The 18,533-nt window shown below is 36.0% G+C and overlaps 2 protein-coding genes across 7 annotated transcripts; both read left to right on the forward strand.

Annotated features, from left to right (window-relative positions):
- The first annotated feature begins 2,223 nt into the window (after positions 1–2,223).
- Positions 2,224–5,583, forward strand: LOC116214205 (50S ribosomal protein L11, chloroplastic). Its single transcript, XM_031549850.1, has 4 exons — positions 2,224–2,537; positions 3,224–3,396; positions 3,485–3,548; positions 5,203–5,583. The coding sequence occupies exons 1-4, from the start codon at positions 2,303–2,305 to the stop codon at positions 5,409–5,411; spliced, it is 681 nt and encodes a 226-aa protein (XP_031405710.1). The 5' UTR covers positions 2,224–2,302; the 3' UTR covers positions 5,412–5,583.
- A 9,266-nt stretch (positions 5,584–14,849) lies between these two features.
- LOC116192337 (metal tolerance protein 1-like) lies at positions 14,850–18,533 on the forward strand. Of its 6 annotated transcripts, none has more exons than XM_031520870.1 (2): positions 14,850–15,028; positions 17,065–18,533. In XM_031520870.1, exon 2 carries the CDS (start codon positions 17,065–17,067, stop codon positions 18,295–18,297), a length of 1,233 nt encoding a protein of 410 aa, XP_031376730.1. In that variant the 5' UTR covers positions 14,850–15,028; the 3' UTR covers positions 18,298–18,533. The 6 variants fall into 6 exon arrangements, with proteins under 6 accessions (XP_031376730.1, XP_031376731.1, XP_031376732.1 ...); XM_031520871.1 differs by lacking the exon at positions 14,850–15,028 and adding an exon at positions 15,043–15,284; XM_031520872.1 differs by lacking the exon at positions 14,850–15,028 and adding an exon at positions 15,338–15,477.

The raw sequence follows: 18,533 nt of genomic DNA on the forward strand, positions 1-18,533 counted from the left end.
ATGCATTATATTTAGATTATTAAAATTAAGTTATAAATGCTACCATTTATTACATTCACATTTTATATTGGTCTATATCTATATACGTATTAATAGTAGTTTTTCTGTGGAGACATTTTAACCCGTGGTGCCATCAATTAGCTTATCATTTTAAAGTTTTTTTTCATTATTATAATAAGAACATTTTTTTGGTATGTACCCCGGTTTTCAGAAGTTCATTGGGCTCTGACTAATTCAGTTCGAGTTGGGTCGACCCATTATGGGATAAAATTCTCCCAATAACAAATTTTTTGCATTCACAAGGACTCGAATCCGAGATCTAACTTAAGCAAACTTAAAAAACTTCTTTTCTCTTAAAATATTGTACTTATGTGTTTTTTGCCAATATAATCTACATTTTTTAATGTCATAATTTTACTTTCCCATGTATCAAACTAGATTGTTGATCCACACTACGCACGAAAGTGAGTCTAAAAAAAAATTAATTTTTGAAATTGTGGTTTACATTTTATAAATATAATATTTTTACATGCTTATTCATCTACATAAGATAAAGTTTTCATGTTATTTATATTCTTTCTATTATTTAGAGATACCTAATTTATAGAGAAAATAGTAGTTTACGGGTAGGAAATAAGAAAAAAAGGTTGAGGAAAGGAAAAGAAAAGGAAGATAAAAGGAGAGGACCTAACAATTGAGAGGAGAGAAGAGAGAGAGAAAAGAGGGGATCGAGTGAAAGGTAGAGACATTGGTGAATAAAACAAATATGAAAAGACAAATTTATCCTCTAAGTTATTCTGATCTAATGTTCCAATTTTATTTTTTTTTTTCACATCAGCGATCATGGGCACTATCGGAACATGAATGTTAGACAAAGCCTCTTGCTTTTTTACTTTTGTAGGAGGATAGATAATTTTAGAAAATTTTCTCATCTTCTCTGTAAAAATTTTAATCTTTGATAATTTATTTCAGTAATCAATTCGAAGTTTTTCTTTCAGCACTAATAAACTTTTCTATTGTAATCATATTTTGTTTTCCGAATTTTTCCATAAATAATTTTTTTTATAAGAAGTCCTAAAAATGTTTCATAATGACTTTATTCTTATTAAAGATATTAGATAAAAATTTTCTTATATTTCAATGTAGTAATGAAAATCGGTTGCAAGTGACCTAATGAAATAAGAAAGATGATCTTTTTAATCATTAAAAATAAAATTTGGATAGAGTATAAAGAGATTAGGTTCTGTATCATCTAACAAATATTAATCAGTATGCGTACCTTATTAGTCTATAGTTTTACTAATAATTAAGAATTCATGATTTAATTCTATTACAATATATTCAACTTGATGTTATATAAGGCTTCCATGAATTAGGATTACGATATATTATTATTGATAGAAATTATTTCAGCCCCGTGGGCACCGCGAGGGCACTTTACCCTGGTTCATATTATTAATTAGGGGTGATCAGTTTCGAGTATCCTGTATTTTTCACGATACTCGGACCCTACCCTGTAAGGGACATGTTCTAAGATTTTGGAATCGGATTCTACCCAGTTGAATCTTGGAACCGGAACCTACCAGCAACCTGTATTATACCACAAGTTCCGGGTACCATGTTGGAACTTATAAATTTTTTTCTCTGGCTAAATAAAATCGAAAATGTCACATACATAATCAGTAATCACACCAAATAGAATATCAACAAAGATTTAGATTAATCCACAAAAAAAAATGTCTCATTAATCTATCGACAAAATTAAACATCCATAATACGATCTCACACAACAAAGTGTCTATGTTCTGATTCATTAAAAGAGACAGTAACTTTACTCTTTGTTTTTTTAAATAAATAACCGGTTCCGGGTACCCTGTAGAAATGAATCAAAACCGATTTTTACCGGTTCCTGCTTTTAATATCTGAAACCTACCCATTTTCAATACGAGCTACCTGGATCCTACCCTAACGGGTAGGTTCCGACCGGTTCCGGATATATCCGATACCCCTGCACACCCCTATTAACGCCTTTCACAAACTATGACGTAAAATAGTTTAAGGCAACCCATTAGTTACATTGACATGGGCTGGCCCATTATTTGGCGTGATGACTGATGGAAAAGCCCAATGGGCCGATAAAAAGAAAAGGAACCGACATTAGAATACGGCGTCGTAAAGACTTCGGCCCTGCCTTCACGTGCTCATGAGGAAGAGAAAAGAACAGTGTCGGGCACAGCACAAGCAAATAGGATAGGATTCAAAGTTTTATCCGAAGAAGCTGTTTGCTTATGTTCTTCGAGCAATGGCGTCTTCAATCTCCACCCACCACAGTCTCTGCTCTCTCTTCACTTCGGAGAAGCGGAATGCCAAGCTCTCCACTCCCTTCTTGTCTTCGCCCGCTAGTGGGTTGTCTTCAAGCTCCAATTTTTCCCTCCAGTTCCCGAAGATGAAGCAACCCCAGCTCCTCTCTCCTTCCCGGAGGTCCCTCTCCGTCATCGCGATGGCTCCCCCTAAGCCCGGTGGCAAGGCCAAGAAAGGTACTCGCTTGCCCTTTAATTAGTTCCTGATGGGGAGAAGCCATGTTCTTGGTTTTGGTGATTCTGTGCCAGTTGTTGAACCTTTTCTACTCGTTTGATATATTTGAAGCTTTAAGCTCTAAGAAATGAAGAATTTTTCGGTATAGTCAGTTTAAATCAGTGACCACTCCGGGTTCCTGTTTTGACAATTGGGTGTGCTAATTTTGTGGTATGCTACCTTTGCGAATGCTGGAGCCTGGATACAAGGTACCGACCTTATGTTCGGGTTTGCACGAGAATTGTCCTATGAATGACGGGTCTGGAGAATTTAGACCCAAAACCGAAGGACAACCTGTTGATTAATTGAAAGGCTAGCGTCTTATGGTCTTTTTTGTGACTTACAATGGAAAGGCTATGTGATGATTTTTCTTGTATGGGACAATGGAAAGGCTATGTGATGGTCGATGGGTTTCTATTCCATTGCCTTGCCATTGTTAGGATGGGGAAATCCAGATATCACACTTCCAGATAGAGGAATGAAAAATTGAACCAAATCATATTATTTTCCATAATGCAGCGATTGTAGGCGATTGAAGGCGATTCCCTTTTCCCATCTCTTCTGATTCCCTCGGAACTAGCATGGAGTGAGTAAATTGGTGACTGAAGTTTGACACTGTTTTTGTGTCTGTGCTTGTTTGTTGATGCAGTGGTTGGGTTGATAAAGCTGGCCCTGGAGGCGGGGAAGGCCACCCCTGCTCCACCTGTTGGGCCTGCGCTGGGTTCGAAGGGTGTCAACATTATGGCCTTCTGCAAGGATTACAATGCCAAGACTGCAGATAAAGCTGGTTATGTCATTCCTGTTGAAATTACTGTCTATGATGTGAGTTTCTATTGCTGGAGATGCTATTTGCTCGTTCCAGTGGACTGGAGAAATATGTCCAGGTCATTGATTCAATGCTGCCTTGCAGGATAAAAGCTTTACTTTCATTTTGAAGACACCACCTGCTTCAGTTCTGCTCCTTAAGGCCGCAGGTAGGATGCACATCAAGTATTCAGTGTCTTAGTTGCTGCAGAATGGGTATACATTTTTGTCAAGTATATTTATATATTTTGTTATACCTATGCACATAAAAATGATATTACTTGTGACAAACTTGTAGTGGAACCGCAAAAAGTAGTAGTTGCTGAAGGAGGGTTTCAAATAAAAAACAGAAGTCCCTTTCACTCTTGAATTTCACTAATTTGTTCTTAGAAATACAATTGATTGATAATGAAAGTTTTGATTACAATTAGGTTGTGATAGCTTTCACCTTTACATTATGTAATTTTAAAGATATCCTGCAAGTACAAGGAAGAGCATGAGCTAATTTGACAAAGACTATTTGATGATGATGCAAAAAAGAATTTCTTTTAATCTATTCAAAAAAGAAAAACTCGTTGTGAGCAAGGTCATATAGCCTATTCCTGCACCTTAAAATGAATATGAATATATGTTATTGATCGATAATTCAGGAGAAAGATTACAGGTTTGTAGGTTAGAAGGTTGCGTATTAATTGCATCTCTTGACCAGAAATATGTGAATGAAGAGTCTGGTTATTGACTTAGGAAATCAGAATCTTGCCTGCCATTCTATTCCAATTCTTAGTAATTGGTACCCATTTAATCGAGATTAGTCAATCTTCGGTAAATTAATGAAGAGTTTCGGGTGATTGACTTGGGCTTCAGAATATGTATGTTGACTTTTGTTAAATGAAGAGTTTCGAGGGATGACTTAGGAAATCAGTAAAAATTACGTTTAGTGTTTTTTATGTTGACTTATATTTAGCATTGGAAATTTGTGTCCTTAAAAACCCTCATCCATGCATCTGCTGAGGGTATAATGTTGATGAGGGTTTCTGGAAATTTCAGCCTAATTCCATCCAAGCGTAATCTTTTTTTTCTTTTTTTTTTTCCAGTCCTATTCTTAATAAGAATGGTTGTTCTTGGTTCAGATGTTATGACATGAATATACCACATTTTGATAAATTGGTATGTTTCTCCGATTAAATGAATTTTTTCTGATCCGCCAGGGAAGATCAGAATCATTCTGCTACAAAAAGAGCTTTAAAATTATGAACTAGGTGACTCTAAGTTGATTCCATGATTGAATCCTTACTATACTCATGCTGTGGACAGCATAGAGAAGTCTCGCAGTGTTGCTTTCTTGTGGTAACGTGTTTGCGTTGAAAGCTCTGTGCTGTCTCCTTCTGGAGGATGCCAGAATTTCTTTCGCAAATTTTTTAATTTTTTGATGAATATACACGCTTGGTTTTTTCTGATCCAAGGTTCAAAATACCACCTCATGGTTCCTTTACGTTGTCCCATGTCAGTCCTTTGTTTAGGTTAAACACGTCTCTTCTCCGATTAAATCTGCTTGGATTGAACTATCATACAAGTTGAATTTTATCAAGATTATTGTCAAATGCATATATTGTGCATTTTGTACGAGTAACTCTAAATAATTCATGCTACAATTAAACAATCTGACATTTATCTGTGGTTTTTATAGGAACCTGTTGTTAGACTAGAGCAGAATCATTTATGATTTATTGGTTTATGTGGAATTTACTTAATTGACATGGGATAGATAAGAGATGACTTAGACTGAGGTTACGGTCCTAATGACCTTCTTGATTGATTATGCAGGAGTAGAGAAGGGATCGAAAGACCCGAAGATGCAGAAAGTTGGAAAGATCACAATCGAGCAATTACGCGCTGTCGCAGCTGAGAAGCTGCCCGACTTGAACTGCACTTCCATAGAGTCAGCGATGAGGATAATAGCGGGTACCGCGGCTAACATGGGAATCCACGTTGATCCCCCTGTTCTCGAGCCCAAAAAGAAGCAACTCCTCTAGTTTCCTAGGTAGATATCTCCTTGCCATTCTTGTAATTGGCCGTCTTGTTTTAAAATATTTACGGTGAGATGTATTGTATTCATGTTTATCAAATCCGCGCCTCCCAATTTTGAAGTTTGCAGCTGAACATGAAGGCTTGGGCGAGAATCTATATACAAATATTAAAAGCTAAGACGAAATACCAAATTATGTTGCATGTGAAGGAGGAGGTGTAACGCCATGTAACCATTCTTATGCTAGCCAATCTATCAATAACACTTGGCCTAATATAGTTTGACACACAGTTCATTAAACACAAATTAAAGTAGTTCTGATTGATGTCGTAATGTCTAAACTATTCCAAATGAACGTCAGTCGTATTTTGAAATTAAAAGAACAAAAATTAATAATATAGTGCTTGGCAACGAAATTAAGTTTGGTTTAATTTGATTTAGTTTGATTTGAGAAGATTAAGATAAAAGTAGTTAAAAAAAGTACGTAGGAGAATTTTAAAAGATAAAAAAGTAATAATAATTGTGGAAAAAGTGTTAAATAATTGAGAGAATTTAATATTAAAAAATAAAATTTAAATAATAGATAAAAAAAAGTATGAGAGGGAATTTGAATAAAAAGGTAAAAAGTAATGATTGTGTTAATGAATTGAGAAAAATCAAAGTTAAATTAAGTTAAATAAAACCAAATATAGAAGTGATTCTAAAGAAAAATGGAAAAAAAATGTAAGGAATGTTCAATTACTCTCTTCTTCCACTTCAGCTCTTCTTATATATATATATATATATATATATATATGAAATTTAGCTGTTCTCGGAGTACGCTGGGAGAGCACGATTTTAATTTCCTATTCTTGCGACTGTGATTCGTTTTCGTTTATTTTTATTATATTTTTAATAAATTAATTTTATAATATATTATATTCGACTTTCGATGAATAAACGAATGAAAACAATAAGTGCATTCACATTGCTATTTTATTTTATTAGGCAAATAAATTTCTTAACAATGAAGTAAATAATAATATAATAAAATAATGCAATAACAAATACGTTGCTTAACGATGGAGTAAATAATAATATTATAAAATAATATATTACTATATACGTTTACTTAACGATGAAGTAGATAATATATTAATAAGTAATAAGAGCATGATTCAAATTTTGTATTTTCGCGACTGTTATTCGTTTTCGTTTATTTTTTCATTATATTTTTCATAAATTGATTTTACTTATAATATATTAATATGTATGTTTATTTTTCTATGAGTTTTACAACAAATTAATCTTCATGAATTTTGTCTTAAAGTTCCCACTGCCTAACAAGCAAGTCTTATTCACCAGCCTGTCCCAGGCCAAGGTGTTTTCGAAGTTTGACTTGAAAGTTGAGTTTTGGCAACTATGAATTCATCCTGAAGACAGAGCCAAGAATGTGTTCTATAAACCTAATGCCCATTACTTGCGGAATGTCATGCCTTTTGGGCTTCAGACAGCTCAATCCCTATTTTAAAAGGTCATGTGTCGTATTTTCAGTCATATCATGGACTAGGCCTGTACATAGACGACATCCTTCTGTTCAGTCCAATTGAAGAGGTTTATGTTCGCCTGCTCCAATAGTTCTCGGACTTGGTATCTAATTATGGTATCATGCTCTTTAACAAGAAGATGATTATTGGCCAACGAGAAATCCATTTCCTTGGAATGAAGCTTGCTAACGGCCAATACCAACTAGAGCCTCATGTGACACAGGAGCTACTGAAATATCATGAGGATTCAGTCACTAAGAAACAAATCCAACAGTTTCTTGGGACAGTGAATTATCTCAGAGACTTCTTTCCCAAGATAATCCGACTCACTCGCTCACTCGAAAGATGTTGAAGAATGACGTCCCAGCATAGGGACCTTCACAAACCAAGGCAATAAAGGAGCTCAAGGTTTAGATGCAATCCCTGCCTCTTCTCTAGATTCTTTTCACGGGGAAAAAAAAAACTCCAAACATATGCAAGTGATAAGTACTAGGGTGCAATCCTGATAGGAGAACTCCATGGTAAACGCCACATTTGTGGATATAGGAGTGGAAGGCTCAAACCATCTAAACAACACTATCATTCTACGTTCAAGGAAATTCTGGCGGTTATAAATGGGATAAAGAAATTTGAGTTCTACCTGATCGAGAATAGTTCATAGTTGAGATGGATATGTCCTCTTTTCCTAAGATGATCTAGTTTAAGCAAAAGCAAGTGCCTTATCCTCAACTTCTTAGATAGGCTGAATGGTTTTCTAAGTTTGATTTTGAGGTTAAACACATCAAGGAAAAGCATAAAACTTTCGCAGGTTTTCTATCGAGGAAGGAACAAGCACAAAATGGGCAGTCACTGTAGGTCTTGCCTGTCATCTGTATGTTCACAACCCTGCGGGCACAAAACAAAGCCTTATGGGCACATTGGAGATCAGGATTGCCTGGAAGGCTTAGGGGTGATATTCTCCCTGAAGTCTTAGAATTAGTCAAAGACATTCTTTGTCAAGGCCAAAAACCTCATTTGGGAATATTGATACATGATCTTCCGGTATTATTGAGGACTCACCTTTCAATCCTATGAGATGCATCCTCAATATCTGTTCATCCATTCGTTTAGGCATTCGTGCAGCTTCCCCTATCTCGAGGACATTAAATGGCGGTTTTGGTACTTAAGCCATAGCTATACTATAGGGATTCAGTTCCACTTGGAATTAATGCTCAATTTCCTCAACAAAAAACTCCCAGACATGGAGATGCTTAGCTTTTTGTTTTACAGAAGATAGGAATCCAGATACTTATTTTATCAAGTTCCTAGAATAGTTTCAATCCATCCTTTAGTGAAGAGAGCTCTTTGAGCAAAAATCCATACTAGTGCTCTTTCAGCTTCAGTTCCACAACCACACCATTGTTCTATTCAAGCAGCCATGGAGTATGGTTCCTAGTTGTGGAAGAATACCCCGAGCATAGGGAAGACCTACAGGGTTTCAACGAACCTACTCCTTTGAGGTATGGAGGACTTTCACCACAACTATTCTAAATCTCGAAGATCAATATGGAGAATTATAGAGGATAATTTGTGAGAGGAACGAGGTAGTTCCCCGGGTCATCTAGCCACCTGTAACCATCCAAGTCCCTTGGTAGTATCCAGGAGATTACCTGACCACGCCCATAATCTAATGAGCCCTTGAAGATTACAACATGGACAATCCAGTCCCCCCACTAGATTCTCAAGATCCAAACTCCCCAAATCCAGAAGCCTTCAAAAAATTGGACTTGAATTCACCAGTTGACACGACGACTCAACCACCAGTTCCTGCTAGAGACGAAGCAGGACTTAGTTCTCGCAGTAATGATTTGTGGGACCCTGCCAATTGGCCTCAACCAACAATGTCTAGAGAAGATTCGAAAGAAGATTGGTGGAAAAACGTGACTGAAGAGGACCTAGACGTGATCCCCGAAGAATAATGGCCTCAGAAAATGTCGTGGTGGTATCCTTCAGACAGTGACTCTAATCCCAATATGTCACAATCTCATGAGCTATTTCGAAAATAATTGAGATTTCGTCTTATCTCCATCGGCTACAGCTATTAAAAATTTAGTTAGGTTGGTTTGTAATAATTATAAGTCATGTAATAATTAAGGCTTTAGTCTTTATTACAGGCCACAGGTGTCGGCCACATTTATCGGCCAAATAGAAATATCTTCTTGTTTTATGTGAGCTTTGTCTATGTAATGGCAGCTCCACTCTGTAATCACAACGACGGAGAAGAATAACAGAGAATTTCTCTCCAATACACTCTCTCAATATACTCTTCTAAACTTTTTCTTTCTGGGCTAGGGGCTTAGGATTTTAAGTAGTTCTTCAACACTAGGAGTCGACTTATGTATGCTATGTACTTGTCTCTTATGATGATCCTGCACATTAGAAAACAAGTTGCTCAGATGTGATCCAAAGGAATTATAGGAAATCGGTAATATTAATGGTCTAGGGGCCGAGAAGAGGATACGGAGCTCATGCTTGAGTATTTGCTGAAGGTTGGCGTTGAGACTTGCTAAAGAGAATGATATTGGCTTCTTCGAGCCTTAGATTGTTAATTCTATTGTATTTTCCTAGCCTCACCTAGAATATTCGATCGAGCGAGTGATTTTCTTACATATCACGAATCTCATTCTATCCTTCCACAGTAAGTGTTCGGATCTATGATGACATAGTGTCATAAGGTTTTAGGATTTTGGGTAGTATGGGTACTACTGTTTCCATACTACCCACACTTTCATTTTTTTTATATATATTTCACTCGATAAAATAGTAAACTTTAATTGATTTTGTTACATTTACTTAGTTGAAAAGTTAAATAATGTATAAATTTCAAATTGTTTTACACAAATGTATTTTATTTTTGCTGCTTACTAAGCACATATTAACTCTGACATTATTCAAAGAGAATGATTACCAGCTTCATTAATTAAGCTATATCATGCGATATCGGGGATAGTACAATTCAAATTTCATATTCACACGACTGTGATTCGTTTTTGTTTATTTATTAATATATTTTAATTATAATATATATTTTATTCGACCTTCGATGAATAAATAAACGAAATAAATAAATGCGTTCACATTAAACTACAATACTTGTTCATTTATTTTTTAGTATATTTTTAATAAATTTATATTACTTATAATATATTATATTCTCCTTTCAATGAATAAAGAAAAGAAGAAATAAATACGGTCATATTGTTATTTCGTTTTATTATGCAAATTATAGTTTTTTTTACTTTACAATATATAATTAATAATTTTTGCATAAATTTTTATATAAAAATATATACATTAATTAGCGAGGACGTAAATAATAAAATATAAAATAATATAATAATATATGTATTTACTTAATTGTGAAGTAAATAATATTAATATATACGTTCATTTCCCTCAAAATCTTATTATATAAATAATATATTCCATTTAGCTTTCGATGAATAAAGAAAGGAGAAATAAATACATTCACATTACTATTTCTTTTTATTATGTAAATAATTTTTTTATAAAATATATAATTAATAATTTTTCCTTGAATTTTTTATGTAAAAACATATGTATTACTCCATGATGAAGTAAATAATAAAATATTATATAATAATATATGAGTTTATTTAATTGTGAAGTAAACAATATTAATATATACGTTCATTTTTTTCTCAAAATGTTACGTATAAAATAATAAATTTGAATTAGTTTCGTCGCATTTATTTAATTTATAGTTAAATAATGTATAGATTTTAAATTATAATGTGAATAGAATATATAATATTTAAAATAAAATGTATCTACAAAGTGGATCATCTTCTATGAATTGATACTTTAAATTATATCCGAGTTCGATATGTATTTTTTGTAAAAAAATATATCTGTCAATATGTGTGAAGCTACTATCATGCAACCAATTGTATATTGATATGTGGGCAGCCAAATATTTTTTTAACATGTATAATTTTTATAATTTTACACCTCTATATATAGGCCTCACAACCACATATGCTTCATTATTTCATGTTTTGTTGTTGAGAAAATTTTTTCTTTATCCATTTTAATTACTATTTTTCCCTGACAATATAATTTTTTCTCACAGGCCATGAACGACGGTTTTCCTTCTACAAAGAGATCTATGGAAAAAAAATCTCTATTAGTTTGGAACAAACTACGATCGTATGCAAAAAGAAAGCCGTGTAGCTCAAAGAACTATTACGGTATAACAACATTAAATGAGTAAAGTAAATATTTCTACATTTTTTAAATCTAAGATATAATCACTATTTCAATGAATATATATTAATTATATGAATTTCTATATAAACTTTGATGACATTCCATTACTTAATAATAACTAAAAAATATCATTCATATTTATATTCTACGATCTATAAGTAGCGGGTATTGATGATTGTGCATAGCACGACAATCTTCCTAGTGTATATATATATATATATATATTGTTCTCTCAACAGAACGAAAGTTTATCAATAAGAATGGGAAAAATTTGAGAATAATCAAAGATTATCAAGTCAGTGACAAATTTCTATGCCATGTGAAGGCCCTATGACTAGTTTTTGTAAATGACAAACTAATGTGGTCACTGAAAAAGACAGAAACAAACATCAAATGAGAGAAGTTAGATCTTAAATATGAAAAACTGAACACTCACAAATACCGCCGTTTGGATTCAGAGTTAAAGTCACGAAACTTTAACTTTGATTTTAATTGAGGAAGAAGACAAAAAAAATTTCTTACCGTTGTGGGCCACCCTTCCTTCTATCCCCTTGACTTTCAGGAGCCTACCGCACCCCCCCCCCCCCCCAACCTTCTTCTTCCCCTGCGACACAACGCTGGCCCCCCTCCTTCTTCTTCCTCTGCTCGACACCTCATTACAGAACAGGTTTGCGAATCGAATCCGTTCTACCCCACATTGCTTGTCCTCTGCGAGCGCGTGAAGCCGCTACACCTACCTCTGAAGTTTCGTGTCGGCATTACATCTGAGAGCACGATAGGAACTTAGTCGAGCCCCTACCAGTTCTTTCTCTTCTTAAGAAGTGTCTGAGCTCACTTCCAACTTCCACATCGACATTATAGGTAATTTTTGCGACCTATTTCATCTCCAATTTGAATTGTATTGTTGAATTTTTGGTTGGGGTTTCCTTTTTGTCAATGTCGTTACTGAGGGTCGAAGCATTCTTCGATTTTTTGGTGAATTTCCGTTGGATTGTGTTCTTTATTTCCGTTGATTGGTGAATTTCTTGGACCAATTTCATGTTATTGCGAATGGTTGCCTTTGCTTAATTGCTGGTTCATGAAGTAAGTGAAGCTTGGCCGATCTGTTGGTTGAATATGGTTTTTTGTATATTTTCCCGTTGGTTTGTTTTCTGTAACGTTGTTGCTCGGATTATAATGAGATTGTGTGTTTCAATAAGATATGAGACCCACCAATATGACTTTTTAAAAGTGTGTTTTGTTGTGTAGTGTAGAGTTAAAAGTTAAAGTTAAAATCATTGTGATTTTAACTGGCAATCCAAACGGGTTACAATTGATGTTCGACTCAGAACTCGAAAACAGCCCTCTCAGAGGGATTCACTCGCTGAAGCTTTATGCAGTTGGTCACGTTGGCCTCAGTCTCTTTCAAATTCAATTCAATCGATAAATCGATATGTGTGACGGAATCCATTTTCAGTCACATGAGGTCGGACTAGTCACATAACAAACGCAGAATTTTTCGTTGTTATGTATGGATGAACTTCAGTTCTGCCACATTTGTTTGTTTCCCACTTTTGTAGGGATGAGTCACGTGGGGGGGGGCTCTTGGGTTTGTCCAAGCTCACATCATTATTATTGTTTTGTTTAACCCATCCTCACGTTCGTACTTTGGTGCTTCTTCTCTTCATTTTTTGGAATTGTTCGGCGCTGCACTCAATGGCTGTGAAAATGCAACATGTGGATAGATTGACATGACCTATGGCCCCTTTCATTTAGATTGATATAGTATAAATATAATATCTAAAATTTACTCCAATTACCCATGATGATGTCTTTCAAATAAAGGAATATAAATATCAACTTTGCCTCATCGATGAAAACTGGACATTATTAGTTATATACTTAACTTACTGGAGAAAAATAGTATAGAGAATGCTAAAATGTAGTTTGCAAAAACTTTTGATTTTATAAACTATGAAGCTTAGGCTGTGTATACTAAATAAACTCAATAGTGGTTTAAATTGAAAGATATTTCATATTAATATACAATATTAATAATTTCCTTTTGAATAAATTAGACAGTGTTATATATATTTCATATTTTTTTTATGTGTGAATTATGGTATTCGAAAGACCAATTGGATCCCGATTAATCCAGTCGAGCCGAATCGATCCACTAAAGGGTAAAACTCTTTCAACATAAATTTTTTGCATTCACAAGTACTCGAGTCCGAGATCTTATTTAAACAGAACAAGCGCTGATCCATTTGATATAATCATATTTGTTATATTTCATATTCGATATATTATTAATCTTCTCTAGAGTAAAAAAAAGAAGAAAAGAGAAGGAAACAACAAGAAAAGATGATGGCACAGGTATCCGACGAGGTCCCTTCTCATTTTTCTCTTTCCCATTTGAAGAAATTCTTGCAATATTTTCTTTCTTTAATTTTAAAAAGAAAAGTCTATGAGCATAGGATAATAAAGAAACGTAAAGAATCGTGAAAAGTTTTCCCAGAAAAGAGAAAGATATTCCCAGAATTCTTAATTCCGAAATCGACTGTGAATATTTACAGCACTAAATTTATTATAAAGGTATCTACCTAAAAAAAAATATTATAAAGGAAGTTTGATGTTGTTATCTAACTGTGTATAATTAGTAAGCCATTAAATTATATGCCAGAAACGGCAGCGCGATACTGTCGGTCTAAACCCCAATGTACAAAACAATAATGGTCAAAGCAGTCATTATCCCTAAAAGACCATGTCAAAGGTATGAGAAGTTGCGGAGTTGGAAGGCTAATTATGTAATATGAGCCAAACTTATTTAGTGTCATTCAATGACTACCCAACAAAAAAAAGCATAAATTCTATAATACATATATATCAATTAAATCTAATCTAAATACATATATGATCCATGTGGGTGTGTAGCCCACACGTTAGGAATGCTTTAGAGTTTGATTTTAATTTTGATTTTGATTCTGGAAAAAAACAAATGAGATTGTATTATAAATTTGACTTGGGAAACGTGTGTTTTTGTTGTGTAATGGGTAGAGTTAAAATCAAAATTACGATTCTAAAATTAAACTCCGTTCCCAAACGGAGCTTTAATGAGTTGCCGAGCCAATAAAACATCATATTCAATTTTTCTTCATTAATCCGACGTTGACTAGTCTTACGCTTTTCAAAATTAGACTTTTCCTTAGGCCCCGTTGAGCAATAATGGGATAGAACACTTCGATTAATCGAATCCAAAATATATAACGAGACAAAACAATGGTAGAGCTGCGCGCTGAAATTTGACGATATACTTTCGATCGTCAATGGTAGGCATCATAACTACGCAAACGAGTCATTCTATATGTCACAAAAATCAGGACCATCGCGCTCATGTCTGATGTCATGTTTGTTAACACAAATGATGCGAAGGAAATTATAAATCCATTCAGATTTCAACCGGTTGAGCGACGGGCACCGAGAATGAGGTGGGATCGGAAACAAAATCTAAATAGGAAAGTGATATCTCAATCGTAATTTGATCTTCAAGATTAAATCAATTCAAATAAGATATTGGGCAGGTATATAATTTTGGTCATCAGAGAGAGCTCACAGAATTAACTCAAATCTTCGTATGGCAGGTATATAAGGAAAAAAAAAAAAAAGGGCGGTTTCATGCCACCCAGAGCCGCCAGCCATAGTGTGTTTGTGGGCATCCGAGAAGAATCATCTGTCTCTCTCTCTCTCTCTCCATCTCTGACCCCAGAGAAGAGGAGGCCCTTCTACTCAAAGCAATAATAAAAGTCGAACATTCAATTCCGATTCATCCCAGCCTTCCAATCATTGCGAGGTTCGCACTTTCTCTCATCGTCCCGCCCTCTCTCTCTCTCTCTCTCTCTCTCTCTCTCTAGATAACATATTACAATACACACATGTATATGCGTACGTCATGTCTTGTTGTTCTTGTATTTGTGATTTTGTTACAATATGGGTGATGATTCTTCATTCTTCCGGGTACCCTTTTCGATTCAGCGATCGGATAGACCGTCTAGCCTTTTCCAGATTGATGATTCCTTTCCGGATTCTTCCTTGCCGATGCTGTTGGGGTGATTCCTTGCACGCCTTTTCCCGTTTCTCCTCCTCCCTGATGTATCTCGTGACTCTTTCTTGTCCTCTGTTCCCTGTCTGTGTCTTTTAGTGATCCTCTTCATTGCTGTTTTACTAAAGTGCTACGTCTAGTTGGTTTGATCTCATACGCTGGTGCCTGACAACGGTTCCTTAAAAGCTTGGATTTTTAAGGTGGGGCTGTTCATATTTTCCGAGTGTTCTACGGATACGGTTTCTTTTCTGTTCTTTATCTTGTCGAGTTGCGTTGGTGTTTGATGGTTAGTCACAACTCTTTAAGGAGATGCTAGAACTAGAGGACTGCTTGGTATTCGGAAAATTCTCCAACCGTCTCTTGCTTCTTCTGTGATCTAGTTTTGGGAAAGAACTCCCAGTATTGATTGCCCCTCTTCTCTTCTCGTGAAAAGTTTTTCAATTCGATGTTGTGGTCTAAACTTCTTTGTTGGGCTGTTGGTCGGTTAAACAAGCCTTGTTTTGTTTCTGGTTCATATTCAGAGGTAGCCTATTGATATTATTTAGGTAGATTTCATCGAGTAAAGCTGCGCCTCGTCTTCAGTGAGTTTTGGGAAATTTGATCTTGGGTGATTAGTGGTTTTTCTTATATCGGAAGATAAGGAGTTAGGACCGTGTGTTTTCCGAAGTAAATATCACCCGAAGCCTTCCCAGTGCATAAACGTATTACTCGCCTTTCCATTGGTGTTCCTCTTCTTGTATAAATATAAAATGAACAGGGTGCCAGAGTTCAATCAGTTGTTCCCCAGTGACTTCCTTGAAATTATATGTAACTTCTGGAAATAATGCTCAAAACTTGTACTGCATATAATTGCTTAGTTCGGACCAGAGCCTATGTCAAGATCTTACTTATTTCTCTCAACTGTCCTAAGCATATGTTTTTTTTGGATTTTGGAAGCTTTGCTTCGAAGGTCGTGTCAGATTTTAGTTATTTTGTGCAGTGTACTATGCTTAAGTTTTGTAGAAATACTCGGGAATTCATGTTCTGTGATTCATGCGAAAGTTCATTTGGATTCTTCCAGTTTGCATCTCTTCATTTATGTTTTATATCAGTGTATTTTTTCTGGGGTGTTGATGAATAAACTCATAGTTCTTATCATGTTATTAAAACATACAGTGCTTCTGAACGAGCAATATCCTTTCCAGATGTGTTACAGAGAACTACTTGTTGTGCTGATTTGGATATTTTTACTGATGCTATTGAAAGACATCCCCGTGTCTCTGGAGATGCTGAATTTTTTTTTTTTTTTTTGGGAGATAAAACACATTATTGTGCGTTCTCTTGAGGTGATAATGATGTTGCTGTCTTGTAGTGGACTAGTGATATCTATCATGATAGTGCCTTTTGACTTCTTCTCCATGGTCAGGTGCTAAATTATGTCCATGTTGGTGATATTTATGACAGACAAAATGTGCGAAGGGACCCAACAACTACAATAGCTAACGTTATGGAATGTAGAAGTTTTTTCTGATGAACTAGGAATTTGAAAGTGGAAAACTAAGCTATGTATGTGTTGATTGTCCTTTTTCTAGTCGAAATTGCAGTTTGAAGTCTTATGTCCGTGGAGTTCTACATTGTGCAGTTCTCATGGCAAGATCAGTTTATTCTTTCATATTCATTGATGCTACCTGTATCTCTTAATTAAGAGAGCTGAAACTGTTTTTCCCTTTGTCCAATCTCTCGAATAAGATGAATATAATACAGTTTATTTGGCAATTGCATGACTGGTTTTTCCTGTTGTTTTTCAGATGGAAGCAAGAACTTCTGAAGATGGGCACGTAATTGAAGTATGTGGGGATGTGCCCACTGAGAGTAACAGGGGTGGTGGGATAAAAATCTGTGGTGAGGCCCCGTGTGGATTTGCGGACTCTAAGGCTGCATCCAAGGATGCGAAGGAGCGGTCAAACTCCATGCGGAAACTCCTAATAGCTGTTGCCCTGTGCGTCATATTCATGGCTGTGGAAGTTGTTGGAGGAATCAAAGCCAATAGTCTTGCCATTCTCACTGATGCCGCCCATTTATTATCAGATGTGGCAGCATTTGCAATTTCCTTGTTCTCAATATGGGCCTCGGGGTGGGAAGCTACTCCACGCCAGTCTTATGGATTCTTCAGAATTGAGATTCTCGGTGCCCTTGTCTCAATCCAGATGATTTGGCTGCTTGCTGGGATTCTTGTCTATGAAGCCATCGTGAGGCTTATTCATGATACGGGTGAGGTTCAAGGATTTCTCATGTTTATTGTTTCCGCGTTTGGATTGGTGGTCAATATTGCAATGGCTTTACTGTTGGGTCACGATCATGATCACGGCCACGGCCACGGTCACGATCATGGCCATGGCCGTGGCCGTGGTCGTGGTCGTGGTCACGGTCACGGGCATGGACATAGTCATAGTCATGATCATGAGCATGATGAATCCCACGACCATCACGACCATCATGAGGAGGATCTCGAGCATGCTGATGAGCATCATCATAGTCATGAAGCAGACGGAACTGAACCATTGCTGAAGACTAGCAAGCCCAAGAAGAAGCAGCAGTCGGGCCTGAACATCAACCTTCAGGGTGCTTACCTCCATGTTCTTGGCGACTCCATTCAGAGCATTGGAGTCATGATTGGTGGGGCCATCATATGGTACAAGCCCGAGTGGAAGGTAGTCGACCTAATCTGCACGCTCATTTTCTCAGTCATAGTGCTAGGAACCACAATAAGGATGCTAAGAAACATCTTGGAAGTGCTCATGGAGAGCACACCTCGAGAGATCGATGCCACGAGGCTCGAGAAGGGTCTTTGTGGGATGGACGAGGTAGTTGCAGTCCATGAACTCCACATATGGGCGATAACTGTCGGGAAAGTCTTATTGGCCTGTCATGTGAAGATAAAGAGGGATGCTGACGCAGATATGGTCTTGGACAAGGTGATCGAATATATTAGGAGAGAATATAACATCAGTCATGTGACTATTCAAATTGAACGCGAGTAGAGGTAGTTCTGAGAGGGAATAAAATTTTAATGTCAAGGGATGGACGGTTGTGTGCAAGGTATGTGGAGAGGTTGGTATGTTGTTTGGGTAAATTATGATACTGATTGAACTTTGCACATTCTTCCTTCGCTATTTTTGTGGATTCCCTCATATGCTATGGATTAGAGTTGCTAGTTTTGCTAACTTCTGATTCAGAGTTCTATCCATTTATGTCGATTGCGATCTAAGATTGTTCA

This window comes from Punica granatum, chromosome 1 (genome assembly GCF_007655135.1).
Source record: "Punica granatum isolate Tunisia-2019 chromosome 1, ASM765513v2, whole genome shotgun sequence".
Lineage (NCBI taxonomy): Eukaryota > Viridiplantae > Streptophyta > Magnoliopsida > Myrtales > Lythraceae > Punica > Punica granatum.

Coding starts and splice junctions, on each gene's coding strand:
- LOC116214205 (XM_031549850.1), top strand. CDS start 2,303: ATGGCGTCTTCAATCTCCACCCACCACAGTCTCTGCTCTCTCTTCACT. Junction 2,538..3,223: donor CGGTGGCAAGGCCAAGAAAG/GTACTCGCTTGC, acceptor TTGTTGATGCAG/TGGTTGGGTTGATAAAGCTG. Junction 3,397..3,484: donor TTGAAATTACTGTCTATGAT/GTGAGTTTCTAT, acceptor GCTGCCTTGCAG/GATAAAAGCTTTACTTTCAT.
- LOC116192337 (XM_031520868.1), top strand. CDS start 15,587: ATGCTAGAACTAGAGGACTGCTTG. Junction 15,611..17,064: donor TAGAACTAGAGGACTGCTTG/GTATTCGGAAAA, acceptor GTTGTTTTTCAG/ATGGAAGCAAGAACTTCTGA.